The following is a 14,660-nucleotide window of genomic DNA, read 5'->3' as shown; positions in this document are numbered from 1 at the left end:
GTGTCACCAACCTGCTATACTCTTGGTTTCTAATAGTTTGCTCATATTAGGGATTGGTCACAATGATCAGTTGTCTGAAAACTGACTGGTTGTTTAGTAAGTTTAATTAGTTTAGCTAGATTTTGTCTGAAATATATTACATTCATGATATTTTTAGAAGTAGTGCTTAAATTAACATGCTAACAGTGTACTGTGCTTTAGCTGTTAGCCAGATACTGCTACACCAAGACATCTTTGGCCATTACGTAGCATCTTGCACTGTTTTTTAACGGTGGAGTGGGGTATGAGTGGTTATGAACGAATTAATGAAATGCATTTGTCCGTGTTTCACTCCCGTCTCGAATCGCGCTCGCAGCAAGCACTTGAGAAACAGTTGCGCGGCTCGGTACGCTTTCAACTCATTTTTTTTTAGTTTTGAACAAGACTGTATGACATTCACGTTACATGATTTGACTGATTTTTACGTAGAAAGGGTGACAGCACCCCGCATTTAAAGAAATTATCATTCATGTATTCATAACCGCTGGCCAAATAAAAAAAATTCCCAGGTGTTTCGGGGGCCCTACGCAGTTTGCGTATTTTGCGTATAGGGAGGATTAGCTCTGGTCCCACCCTAAGTATTTTTCCAGATTTGAATAAAGTTGAACTCTAAACAGTCTGGCCTAAAATCACCAGCCCTCATTGCAAATTAATGACTTCCAGATGCTTTGTCAGTGTGAATGCCCCTTCAGGGATAAACCAAATGCAAATGAATACTAAATGGTCAGGTTAATTCTCAAAGGCCGTATTTGCACTTCCATATACCCAGTCTATAAAGACAAGAAGAAACATGTTCTTATAGAACCGTGAAAGAAATTCTCATTGACCCACCAAAACCCTCAAATACACATCCATCACGCACTTCAGAATGTCAAACATTGAGTCATTCGACTTGAAAACCTTCCAGTTCTTTGGTTTTTCTTTTTCTGAATCTTAATGAACCATAAAGTGATTGAGGAGTTATACAGAAAATGGTGTGATTTCAAATATACCAGCGGTGTATCCATGGTGACAGTTTTAGCTGAGCTTAGCATAAGAAAAAGAAAACCACGCACACACACAAACTCGTGCTCTTGGTCTACAGAAAGAACAAAACAGGCCAAGGAGGATCGAAGGAGGAAGTGATCCGTAACCACAGTGATACACTCTCAAGAAAGAAACGAGAGTTGTCCTTATCCAAAATTTCGCCATTTTGGAAGTCATCTTCCTCGTCATAGTTCCGTCATATGACTGTTAATACCAACCATAACGTGCATCTTTTAAAAATAGCTGTGAGGCAAAGCTCAGCGGAAGTTTGGACTCAATGGTTATGTGATTCTACTTCCTCCTTCCTTTCCTGCAGGAGAAGCTTCCAGAAGGAATCCTCCAGAGAGGAAGCAGCTTCATGTCCAGGAGCAGGAAGGAAGGCCTCCCATTGGCCGAGAGTGGGGTGACATCCTCCTGCTGAGTGGATAAGTTTAGGAGAGGTGGTTGGGGCCTTAATATGGGTTTACGTCCATATGTTTGTTGAGTTCTGGCAACAAGAAGTGCATCCCTCAAACCGGAGAGACCTTCAGGAACATTGAGCAAACACTCCCACTCTCCACTTTTGCTTTGTCTTTGGAGGCAATTCCAGACCTTTCTTGCTTCCACAGTCCACCCTCACCGCTTCCCAGAATGAATCTTTCCTCCTGAACTCCTTGCATTACATTACCGTGCAACTCTTTGCTTTGTCTTTGCGTAGGTCTGTTGCCACGGCAGCTAGGTCTGGTCGACTGGGCATATGTGAGATGCGTTTGGTGGAGCGTGCCGATTTGTTGCGCTTGATGTTTTTGCTGTTCTTATTTACGCAAGCCAATGTTGCGACATGGAAAATGTCCCGCACGCTGTTTTCTGACTGCACTGCGGAGCATTCGATATAAGGTGCAGATATCTGCTTAGCCATAGCTGAACCCTAAAAGAGAAAGAGAGGATTATGAGCTTTGATATGAAACAAAACCAGCAATTAGCAGTAAAATCACAGTTAGCAGTCTAATTGTTATGATTACCGCTTGCAATTTCATCAAAATGAAGTTTAGCTTTGTGCTCAGGAAGATTTTACTCTTTATCACTCAGACATTTAATGCATGGATTAGATTAGTAACCTAAACCATTGCCATGTTGCCGAACTGCCCTTGCTGATAAACGTAATTACTGGTAAAGTAATAAGATTGGTGTTAGATATCAAGCCAAATCTGAAGTTGAGTGTCTCAGTGGCATCCAACCAAATTGCAAAAGGAGTTTATGAGAACCGCTCACCTGATCATATGACACCGGTGTCTGTCTGTGATTAGACAGCTCCACCAAAGTTGTGAGGTCTGTTCTAAGGTCTGACTTGCATCCGACGAGCAGCATCTTTGTGTTGGGACAGAATTCCTGGATCTCCCCTTTCCACTGTGAGAGAAAGAGACAAAACCAACAGGGAAAGATAAAACCATTTGGCCTTGATCCATCCCTGTCTGAGAGACGACAAAAGACTAGAACAAGTGTTTCCTGTTCCCATTTTCTAAGCATATCACATTCCATCCCATCCCTTTTTTCACAAGAGTATTAATCTTCCTTGCTACAGGTGAGAGACATGCTTCCTGCGAGGATAAAGCCTGCACTGTAATGACTGCTTTTCAGGGTGTGTATCTGTGTGTGCGTCTTCCCAACAATGCTACAGGTGATCTGCATTCCTCTCCTTCCCAAACAAAGCATTTTCTGTGTTGGTGTGGCATAGAATCATCAGAGTTAATCTGGCGGGAGACAGGCGGGTACAACACAGTCATATGATTGTTCACAGGAACACAAACACCCTACATTCCCATGATCCTTCTGTGCTCACCTCTGGCTCCTAGAGGCCTCAAAGTTCCGGAAGACAACACTAGCTTATTCCACCAGGTACCCACATGTAGCCTGACTGTATTTCTGATTCTGCGACCTAGATCTCAACCGTTTTAAGACAAACCTCCCAGCTGAACTTCCACTCACATGGTCTAGCTAATGCCAGCATGATACTATCAAAACAGGGGTCCACCCTGACCAAGTGAACCAGAGCCACAGGCCATTCCAGACACCTGACACCAGACTGAAAGTCTACAAGATGATATCCAAGCCTACTGAACAAAGGATGACTTTATTGGAATGCTACAAAGAGTGGGCAAATCACAATGAAGTTGTAGAAGAATTTCTCTGAATCACAAGCAATGCATTTAAAAGTCAATTAGACTGTCAAGAACCAGAAAGGTCAAGCCTACAGTTTTATATCCAAGAAACTCCCAAACTTTTGTGCACCACACCCAATGTATTCTGCCCCCAGATGTCAACTGCTTAGACAATAATTTTCTTTATTAATTTCCTTTATCAACAATGTAAAATGAAGGTGTCTCCAATCATGATTCTCAAGAGGTCATTTTGGAGCCCTAAAATTTGATTGGTTGATGGGAACGTTCTTCAAGACCCCAATCCCAGTCCTAAAATCTGATTGGTTGATGGGAATGTTCTTCAAGACCCCAATCCCAGTCCTAAAATCTGATTGGTTGATAGGAATGTTGTTCAAGACCCCAACTCCAGTCCTAAAATCTGATTGTGTGATAGGAATATAATTCCAGGAACAACAGTGGATGTTAATCTAGGAATATCCTACTTGTTAAGCTCACATTAAGTGTGTCAAATCAATTATTACAGGTTGGAAAAAACGTTCACCTTCTTTAGGACACTGTCCAGGGTCTCTGGTCTGCTGATGTCAAAGCATATGATGACGGCGTCGGAGTCTGGATATGAAAGCGGTCTGACGTTGTCATAATACGGGGAGCCTGTGACACAAAAAGGTGGATTGGTCAGGAAGAACAAAGTTCACTTAAAAACAAGCATGCACAAAAAACTAGACAAGGATAGTGGGACTGTCTGGAGGGCCATCAATATATTACTTAACCTCATTAAACTTTCACTCAGTGACGCAGTACAGACAGTAATTTGAAAGCATTCATGAAACCACTTAAACCACTGAAGCCCCTTTTCAGACATACTAAACATGAAACTTTTACCCATAAATGCACACTTTTGCTTTCAGAAGTAATAAAGCCTTTAAATAGGTTTTTACTTATAAAAAAAATCTCAATACACAGAACACTTCCAGTTCTTTGTCACTGTTGCAATGCTAAATAATGATTTATAAGTGATTTACACAAGCACAAGATAATTCTTCAAATCCCTTACTCAAATAAAAATACTGATGCTTGCCTTAGTAAACACATTGCTAATAATTAGACCCTTGCCTGATGTAGCATTTCCTTCCTGGCTAAAACTCTGGAGATGTTTTTCTTTGTGAGGACGGTATAGTCCAGGATTTACTCTGACAGAACGAAACATTCCCGCTAACTCTGCCAGACACGCTATGTACAATCCACACAGGACAAACACATTTATAATGTGCCAGATTCCAGGACCGAGGTGGTGTTTATGAGAGACAGAGAGAGACAGAGTGAAGGGAGGGCTGTTTAGTTTGACAGAATGATAATTTCCAGTGCCAGAAGTTAAGTAGAAAAATGTGAAGTTGAAAACACATGCAGCCACAGGACTTTACAGCTCACATTCCAACCACAGCTACAGGCCAAAAAACAAGAACAACTCGGACAATAACGTTTCACGAGAGGTTTGATAGGTGTTTTTTTTTGTTTTGTTTTTTACAGTTAATCATTTAATCTCTAATTTGTAATGTCAATAAGTAACTACATCTGTATGTAGATCTAATTATCAAACTTATTTTGAGTTCACAGCGTTTGAATAAGGTTTGTTATTTTAGTGTATATATTGAAAGGTGATTTATGTTAGTGTAAATATACTTTTGTTATGACAGGTTATGTGGAAAAAATATACAAAAAGTAACATTTTGTTGTTGTTAGTGTGGTATTCAGCCTCTTCTGAGAGACACACAACAGATGCCCACACACTAACCACACACAGTTTTCTCTCTAAAGCTTTCATTAAACACATTATTTTGTTTCTCTGTCCAATGCATGCATACTAAACGCAAATCCTGCTGTGTGTGTGTGTGTGTGGTTGTACAGTATTTGTGTAAATAATAGCCAACTAGAATGACACACACACACACACACACACACACACACACACACACTTGTGGAACACCATAGCTATCACAACATAATGTGTGAAGGATACGACAGCTGATGGATTCCCCGAGTGTTTAAATGCTTCTCTAAAGATGTGGTGACCATGTAAAAGCACACACACAGTAAAGAATTCTTTGCCATTGGTGTTTTTGGCTTGGATCCCTCAGTGTCTTCCTAATCTACATCAAAATAAAGCAATAAACAGACAAAATTCTCAGCAAAGTACATTTAACCCCTAAGCTAAAATCCCTTGATACTAATTCATGCTTTGAAATATTGCTAGCACACCATTACAAACTTTAAGAAAGTCTTTTCGAACTCTACATCAGTACTTGAGTTCCTCCTGAATTAAATTTCCTCCATGACTAACAAGGTAAGAATAATTTCAGAGAACATAACGGTTCACATGGCGCTTTTTTTCCCTGGCAGCCTACCGCACAATAGCTGCTTTGTGGAGTACGAGAGCAAACCTTTCCTGAAAGGAATGTGAGGCATGCAGGCCCAAATCGTCAAGGTTAGAAATATGATCCAGCCGACAATAGTTGACCAGCTTTGAGGAGTGGGTTTGAGAGAGCCTGTCCCAGCAGGAGCCCATTGAAATGATCCCGGGAATGTTTTGTTTTCGGGGGTCAGCTGATAATGAGGTCTCCCCTTGCTGATAATAGTCAAGGGTTGGATTAAGGAGGTTATATAGCAACGTCGTAGATCAGGACTTTGAAGGGACATGCAATAGCTGAATGATACTAACTTATTTACAAATTAACAGTGAAAAGGATTATGTTTTTGAATGTACAAACAAGATTAAGAAGTCATGTATTAGCAAACACTTTACATAGATTAATTTATAATTTTACCTCAAATGCTGAAGATTTCTCTTTATTTTAGCTTTCAAGGCAATGTGAAATAAAAAAATATTATTCATCCTCTTAATAAATGTACCTCGTGTAACTATGCATATTTGTTTTCATCTTTAATCAAAATAAAACTAGATTTGACATATTGCAAAGAAGAGTGGTACTCGCGAGCGTGTGGCGGCACCGGCGCTGACCCAGATCGTGAACGCACGTACACAAGTAGAGACGAAAACGTGGAATAAAGTCGTTATTTTTGTTTTCTTTGCACAAAAATGTATTCTCATAGCTTCGTAACTTTACAGTTGAACCACTGATGTCACACGGACTACTCTGTCGATCATCTTGGTACTTTTCTGGACCTTGAATGTGGTAGTTACCTTGCTGTCTATGGGAGGGTCAGAGAGCCCTCAGATTTCATCAAAAATATCTTAAATTGTGTTCCGAAGATGAACGAAAGTCTTACGGGTTTCGAGCAACATGAGGGTGAGTAATTAATGACAGAATTTTCATTTTTGCATGAACTAACCCTTTAAGCAAAAATATCACGGTTTCACAGTATTGTGGTTATTTAATGAGAAGCGGAAGTACGATGTGACGTCAAAAAAAAAATCTTTGAGCCGTTTTGGCGGAAGTGACGAACTGCAAGCTTATGTCTTCTAAATGCAAATTTTGTCACTGTTTTGGAGCACACTGCCTCATAGATAACCTTAAGACTAACATATTGATACTAACACCCACAAAACTTTAATTTTGATTTCATGGGGACTTTTTGAGAGATGCAAGTAATGTTGCACAACAGCAAAGACATCACTCATGATGTTTGTCCTGTTTCAGTTCACTACATGTTATTAATCTAGTAGAATGGAGTTATGGTGCACTCTTACCAAATTGCTCTTACCAAAATGTGATTTTAATTTTATCCAATTTCAGTTACTGGATTGCGTAGGGGAGACAATCATCTATCACAATCTCGGCCATCCCCCACCAATCCCTATTCCATTAACAGCCTTCTTTCCCTCTTATGGATATAACACACTGAAACTTTGTTTGTGCTGTGAAGGACATAGAGTGAGTCACAGACTCACAATGTCTGATGATATAAAGGAATGGAGAAGAACTTTGAGGAAGTTAAGAAATATCACAATTAGGCATGGGCCGGTATGAGATTTTGACGGTATGATAACCTTAAGCAAAAATATTACGGTATTGTCGTTACAGCTCTAAAATGTGTTATTTTTAAATGACTGGGTAAAAAAAATACAAAATTAATTTCCGCTGAACACAATATATTTCGTTTTAGAGCAACATACAGAATATTAGGAACAGTAGAATTTGTTTATTTTTTCTTTGATTTGTTTCTTAAAAAGAAGAAAAATAAAGACTGACATCTTTATTTAACCTAAATCTGAAATTACAGTTATTTAATTTTAGTTATATCATTCATATACATATCATTTCATATCATTTAGTTATAGAATTTCATATACCCTATACAGAGACGAGATTAAAAGAAAATACCACGTAAACTTTTCTGTTTAGTTTTCTGTTTCTGTCAGTTCCCCTCAGAAACACATTCATATAAACCCTCAAATCAACATTGAGGATATTCTTCCAATAGTTTGTGCATCATGAACAGTGAGTGATCTGCCTGCTACAGTATTTTTCTCTTTGCATCCGTCTTCAGCGTCTTTGGCCTGTGTTAATGGGCGTTTACAGACTTCATATTTTCACATAAATGACATTTTGGAAAATGATTGCATTGCAATGCAGTTTGTGCAAGTCCAGAACAGAGACGAGCTGCAATAAGACAAAAATCGGCCAGTTGCCGATCGCGTAAGTTCCAGGGGAAGCTCCTTAAGTTCGGCCATCCTACACACACGTGACTGACCACGCTCGCACCAACAGAAGGAGAAGGGTCGTGTTACTCTCTACACTGCACTCAACCTGATGGATTCCTACACTTTCAGTCTTTGAGGAGACATAAAAAACAGCGCATACCACAGGAACGGTATAACAGAAAATATTAGTGGTTTTGAAACTGTGAAATTTTCAAATCGCGGTATAGCTTGAAACCGGTAATCGGCCCATGCCTAGTCATGACAGCATATCCGTCACCGGCCCTAGGGGAGCAAGGAGATAGGATGATTGAGGAACAATGGACTGAATTTGGCACTAGTTATCCGAGACGATATGCTTATTGTAAAATGTACAACTCACAAAGGAATAAAAAGATCCCAAAGCAGAGTGTGCGTATATTGATTGATCATGGTCTGACTGGTGGATAAGGAACCCTTTGAGACAGACATGTCAAGATCCTGGCTTCACATCTGCAGGGGGTTTCTGGTCAATATGTGTCTGGAAGAGCGAAGCTGGGGGAAGGGGTCCGATTCCATTGAGGATCGGCTATTAGGGGATATACACACACATGCTCATGGCCATCAAGAAGATCAGAGAGCATGCGGTCTCTTGTCTCCGGTAGGGTGTTATCCTGACACTTGGCCTCTTGTGTATCACATAACACACAATACATGCACATACACACTTGAGTTTCAGATTTAGAAGGACTTACTAAGACCTACAATCAATATACATGAGAAAAGCCTAATGAAACATTCATGCAGCAGAATGGCAGCAGCACTTTGACATTGGAATAATGACCAAAGAATGCTCGGTTTTTCATTGCCATGAGTGGGAATCATTTGAACAAACACAACAATGGGCAACAGTCCTAAAAAAGATGTTACGCAAGACTTGAGCTCAGTCAAAAGTAAAACAAACAAAAAGAAACACAATTGCATTCCCCTCTTTTCTATTCAACACAAAAAGTCTTGGTCGTACTCTTTCGGAAGCGAACTGTTTCAATTCCGAATGGTACGCATGTACTCTACTGTATCAATGGGTTCCATGGCGGATCAGTGACGGATGCTGCCAGCTGAATGGTGAATGGGGTCGTGACTCAACAGCTGATTGGTGGACAATGACAGGAGCAGCCAGTCTGGTTGACGGGGGTGGCAGCTGTTGCAAACAAAGCAGCACAAAGAAGAAGTGCCAAGAAACTATCCATTCAGGCAATTCTGGGAGCAACCCCCGGATTCACAGACTGTTCAGAAACTCTCAAGACAATGAATTTATGATTATTCAAGGGCAAACATCCAAGGTTTCCTAGTCCACATGTCTATTTCTCTCATTATCTGGAATGTGCTCAGGTGTGTTCAGAACTTGTTAAATCCAGGACTTAGGCTTTTGAAAGGAAAGACCACACACACACTGGGGAGACCTTGGAGCCTGGCTCTGACACAATAACTTACACTGTAATGAACAGAATGCTGGAAGCCCACAGCCTGACACAAGCAACTAACTACATATCCAAAAGCCAGTATAAGACAGGCGGCCCTGCCCGCAGACGCCCACCGCAGACATCTGTCAGCAGAACACACTCCTGTACTTACATCACGAAACAAACTGAACCAACATGCATTGAATTATCATCATATATAGTTCTAGTTTGAGCTTTAGGGATTTAGGAAATGATTCTGGATTTAGACTATAACTCTAGATTTAGCACTTGGCTCAAAATGTAGGCAATCGCTTCCAATTTAGGACAGACTCTGATTCAGGAAATTAATCCAGATTGAGCACACGACTCCAAATGTTGTAATTTTCACTCAGGATTGCAGCACATCCCTCTAGTTTTGGGGAATAGCTCAAAATTTTACATTTGGATTTATGATGTAGATTCACATTTAATACCATTCATATTCAGAAAAATGTGAGATTTGACTCTTAATTAGCTCAGTTCACTAGATCTTGGACTGATTCTACCATGCAAAAAAACTAGCAAATATCCTTTTTTGGCATTGCCAGTATTGCCATGCTGTTCACAAGTATCAAGTTTTGCTGGTTAAGCTAGTTAAGAAGCCTAGGCCTACAACATACCAGCATTCAAAACACAGCAAAGGCTAGTGACCAGCAGTGCTAGCATTTCAGCAGGTCAAACTAGCACATGGTTCTTGATTTAGGAAATTACTCTAGAAGAACTGGATCCAGATTGAGAATATGACACTACATTAAAAAAATTACTTGAGATTTGCAGACCCTGCTGAAAAGACCAGTTTCGCTGATTTGGTGTAGCTGGCCAGACAATTTGCAAAATGTAGCTGGTAAAATTGATCAAACATAATACCCTAGCATGATGGCTTAACATATACTGGAAGGAGATATTTAGCACATAAGCACATTAGAATTCAGACCACACACAGCACCAAATAACCTAAAACCCAGGTTCAGGTCTGAATGCAGTTTACCCCAGATCATAGCTGAGCTCCAAACAGGTCACAGTCTAAAGCAGTCTGTCTGGCTGGCTGCTTTATAGGGCCTGTGATTACCTCCAGACAGCAGGTCTGAACTCTCCTGGGTGATCCGAGCGCGAACTCTGGAAACATACCAATACCCTACAATCAGACAGAGTGAGCCAAGACCCCACTCTCATTTGCCTGTGTGGTCACAGTTGTTTGGTTTTGTTAAATGTGTGAATTGCAGCAAGACCCCAGCTGTGGCAACAGTTTCCGTTTCATGTGTTTATCCAAAACCTCACTTACAGCAACATTCCCCGTGATGCCATCCTAACATTCCTTAAAAGTGAGGTGTCTGTGGATCATATTCCACAGATGGGTGGAGTGTGTGAGAATGTATTAGCAGGGTGTGTGTGTGTGTGTGTGTGTGTGTGATTAAACGCTTGGCAGGCTCTCGTACTGACTCAACCGAGAATCGCTCAACCGCTCAGAAAAATAAAGAAAAGCTATTAAACAAACCCAGATTTTCCTCCAGGCATAAACGTAAGCCCTAGCAATTACATCATTACCCTGCACAACACAATGATGCATCAAAATAATGATGTGTTCACTGGATTTATGAAGAAAGACAACAAGTCTGGACATGTCTTGAACCAACAGCATGTAAATGAACTAAACGGACATAAAATATACAAAATTAGGAAATTATAAAGCAAAACAATCACTGCATAGGTCAAACCCTAACTTTTTTAATTGTAACAAGGCCTCTTTTTACTGACTGCACTGTATATTAACAGCCACAACGTTCATTACAGCATTATAGTGCATATAGCATATACAGTTTATTTACTCTGCATATCAATTAAACTATTTATATACACTATAGCAGGGGTTTTCAAAGGGGGTCTGTGATGCTACTGAATTATATGTGGATCTAAAACACATTATATAATTATATATTAACATGTACAGCTCCAACCAAATCTAAAAAAGCTAAAGTTCAGCATTAATATATTGATAATGTAATATATGCATAGCATTATAGAGGAGGTTTAACATGCAACACACAGTTTTATAAAATATGTAACAAGGAGTCCAAGCTCTGGCTCTCTATCCACCAACGGGTCCTATGAATGGTTAAAGACTCCATACTATAGTTTATATATACTGTACACATAATATATTTGCACTATAAAATGCAATTCAATCTAAATGATCCAGATGTATATAGTAAAAAACATAATTTGAGACTCACCTGAGGTGTCCCACAGGCTGAGCTCTATTCTCTGCTTGTCAATCTCAAAACTTGCTGTGTAATTCTCAAACACAGTGGGTACGTAATTCTAGGGAAAAGGCACATGAAAGAAAATTGCAAATATTACTAAACATGTCTATTTTAAGAGTTTAAAATGTGAAAATGAATGCACATGCTACAGAACTACAGCCTATATCGTAAAGCGCAGTTGCGCACCCACTGGATTTTACGCATCTCACCTCTGGGAAACAGTCCTTTGCAAAAACGTGGAGCAGAGCGGTTTTCCCACACTGACTGTCCCCCACGACCACGATCTTACATTTGAGGCTCTGACTCGGATCCATTCCGGGCTGAAGGGACAGTTTCTCTATAGATCTTCTCTCCTTCATTGATTGTCTTTACGCGCAAGTCCGAGGAGGCGCACAACGGAGAAGACGCGCACAAACGCACAGCTTTTCTATAACCCCTTCCCTCTGCGCGGATTCCCTCTGCTCGTGTCCTGAACTCTCCCTCTCCCTCTCCTGCAGAGATATACATCAACTGCTTGAATTCCAGTCCTCTCACTTTTGGGGTATGTGCTGTGTTTTATATGAGCCCGGTAAACCAATGGCTGTCTTTGAAGACACCCAGAGATCCTCCCCTTTCTTTCAGTAGGGAGAGAGAAAGAGCATACCCTACAGGCCTTAATAAATATGTCTTTGCTTCTAGCTCTATGAAACTCAAAGTTCCAGTGACCAAAAGAAATAAACAATAAACTGTAATACATTTTAAATATATTGTGAAATTCGTTTTTTGGGGCTACTTTATATAGTATTTTATACCAGAAACATTTCAAATGAGTGAAATCTATAATACAGTATGGTTAGTTTACAACATATCTTGTCCAGAATTTCTGTGCTGTTACAAATTTATTTTCAAATACTCCATGTACTTTCTCTCTCAATAATTTGTTTTTTTTTTTATGTGAAGCAATCGAATATAAATTGATCACAGGAGAAGGTGTAGGTCTAATAATCATATCATGTTGGCTGAAGAGCAGTTACCCAGGTGTGGAGGCACTGGAGCAGGAAAAGACATGGAGTCAGCATATATTATCTGCTACATATTTGTAACACATTCATTCCATCAGCATGTCATCAGCTCTTACAGTAGATGATGTGAATGTGTGTCAGGCTGAGAGAGAAAGAAAAAGTGAAAGAGGGTGAGTGAGAGAAAGAGAGAGAGAGAAAAGTACCAAAAAGTACCATGGTACCTCCATGTTTGTTTGGACATGTTGGACATTCACCATCTTAATATCATTATATTTGGGGGGGATTGGGGTACTGTAGATAGATAGATAGATATATAATGACAGACAGATAACTGTTTTTCTGTTGTCTTCAGTTTAAAGAAGTCAGTTATTCTCTGTGCAGATACACAGCCAATATAACAAGATCCGCTCTGAGAATCTGCTTACCCACAACCCCACACAAACCCCTGAGGCCTGATGACTGTAGCTTCTGGTTCCTCTGTGTGTGTGTGTGTGTGTGTGTGTGTGTTGAGGGAAGGTCATTGTATATTGACACACATGTTCATTCAAGTTTGTTCTGTGAAATGAGAACAAATATTGACCCAATGTACTTGCTAATAATTTGAAATCAACCTTGCTCCTGTATCCAATGGTTACCGTATGAAACCCCTCAACTGTAGCATCCATTACACAACTGTAACATCTCTTGTCGCTCTGTGAGGTGAAGCAGCGTGGTCTGACCCGTCTCCGCACATCCCAGCTAAAAGATCATTATATGTGTCAGCAATGGCGCTAATTAAATCGTGATTTTGGGAGTCTAACGAATCTACCCATGCACTAATGCCATGACCACATGTTCTTCCTGCAGGTCAAAGGTCAAAGTCTGAGAGAGCTGAAATAAACCCCCTTAGCTGTCCTAGCTGAAACACACATGAAACAATGTACATTTGAACAAAACACAGAGTATTCAAACAACACTATAATCCTGTGTTGTTATTATTATCAAATAAGGTTGATTAGATGAAGATAATAGTGTATTTTAATATTTTCTAGTGTACTAAAAAACGAATCTCTTCTTTAGAAAAAAATGTGTGATGCTAACCCAACACAAAACATACCGCCACAATGCAAATGTGTTCTGACTTATTTCTAGGGTGTTGCTATGTGCTTGCCAGGGCATTGTCAGCTCATTCTGGGTGTTTGCTAGGTGACTGTTTAATAGCTGAACTCAGAAGAGACTCTAAGTATTAACAATAATAATAGTGAAGCTTAGCAAAACACAAATAGAGTATTCAAGCACTGCTATAATACTGAACAATTAGCACAATTAAAAGTTAACGGTTAAACAACTCCTGTGTGTCGACTTTATTATAAACAATTTTGTATAGTATCAGATAAAGTTGATTAATATCACTGCATTTTAATATTTTTGTGCACAGTATACTTTTAAATCTGAAATGTTATCGATGCTAACCCCTCCAAAACTTATCACCACAATGCTAACAAATTCAGAGTGGTTGCTAAGGTGCTCTGGATGGTTGCCAGGGCATTCTAGGTGTTTTTATATGGGGTTGTTTACTAGCCAAACTAATACCCCTGTTGAAAAAAACAGCATATGCTGGTTAGGTATGTTTTGACGCTGGGATGCTGGTTTAAGCTGGTCCTTTGCTGGTTTATGCTGGTCCTTTGCTGGTTTAAGCTGGTCCTTTGCTGGTTTATGCTGGTCCTTTGCTGGTTTAAGCTGGTCCTTTGCTGGTTTATGCTGGTTAATGATTAAACACAACTCCTGTGTGGTTGACATATTAATCATATTTGTATTAGTATCAAATAAGGTTGATTAAGATATGAGTGCATTTTAATATTTTGTGTACAAATCTTTAATTGTAACTTACCGCCACAATGCTAACATGTTCAGAGGGGTTGTTACTATATTGCCAGGGGATTCTGGGTGTTTTATGTGGCTGATTAGCTATGCTAACAAGAGTCTGCTAATGTTAAATATTAGAAATAGCAATAGTGAAGTTTGAATGATTTGATTGTGACCGTCTGCTCAATTTAAACACCCTTCTGATGGTTTTA

At 39.7% G+C, this 14,660-nt stretch overlaps 1 protein-coding gene across 1 annotated transcript; it reads right to left on the bottom strand.

The window, feature by feature from the left end:
• Positions 1-412: 412 nt before the first annotated feature.
• LOC107600972 (rho-related GTP-binding protein RhoE-like) lies at positions 413-12,122 on the bottom strand. Its single transcript, XM_016292971.1, has 5 exons — positions 11,812-12,122; positions 11,573-11,660; positions 3,745-3,854; positions 2,317-2,451; positions 413-1,972 (listed from the first exon to the last, which is right to left on the bottom strand). Exons 1-5 carry the CDS (start codon positions 11,959-11,961, stop codon positions 1,724-1,726), a joined length of 732 nt encoding a protein of 243 aa, XP_016148457.1. The 5' UTR covers positions 11,962-12,122; the 3' UTR covers positions 413-1,723.
• Positions 12,123-14,660: the final 2,538 nt, after the last annotated feature.

Source organism: Sinocyclocheilus grahami, unplaced genomic scaffold, assembly GCF_001515645.1.
Source record: "Sinocyclocheilus grahami isolate Dianchi unplaced genomic scaffold, SAMN03320097.WGS_v1.1 scaffold295.1, whole genome shotgun sequence".
Lineage (NCBI taxonomy): Eukaryota > Metazoa > Chordata > Actinopteri > Cypriniformes > Cyprinidae > Sinocyclocheilus > Sinocyclocheilus grahami.
The sequence above is the reverse complement of the archived record's forward strand: the minus strand, read 5'-3'. Positions and strand labels throughout refer to the sequence as shown.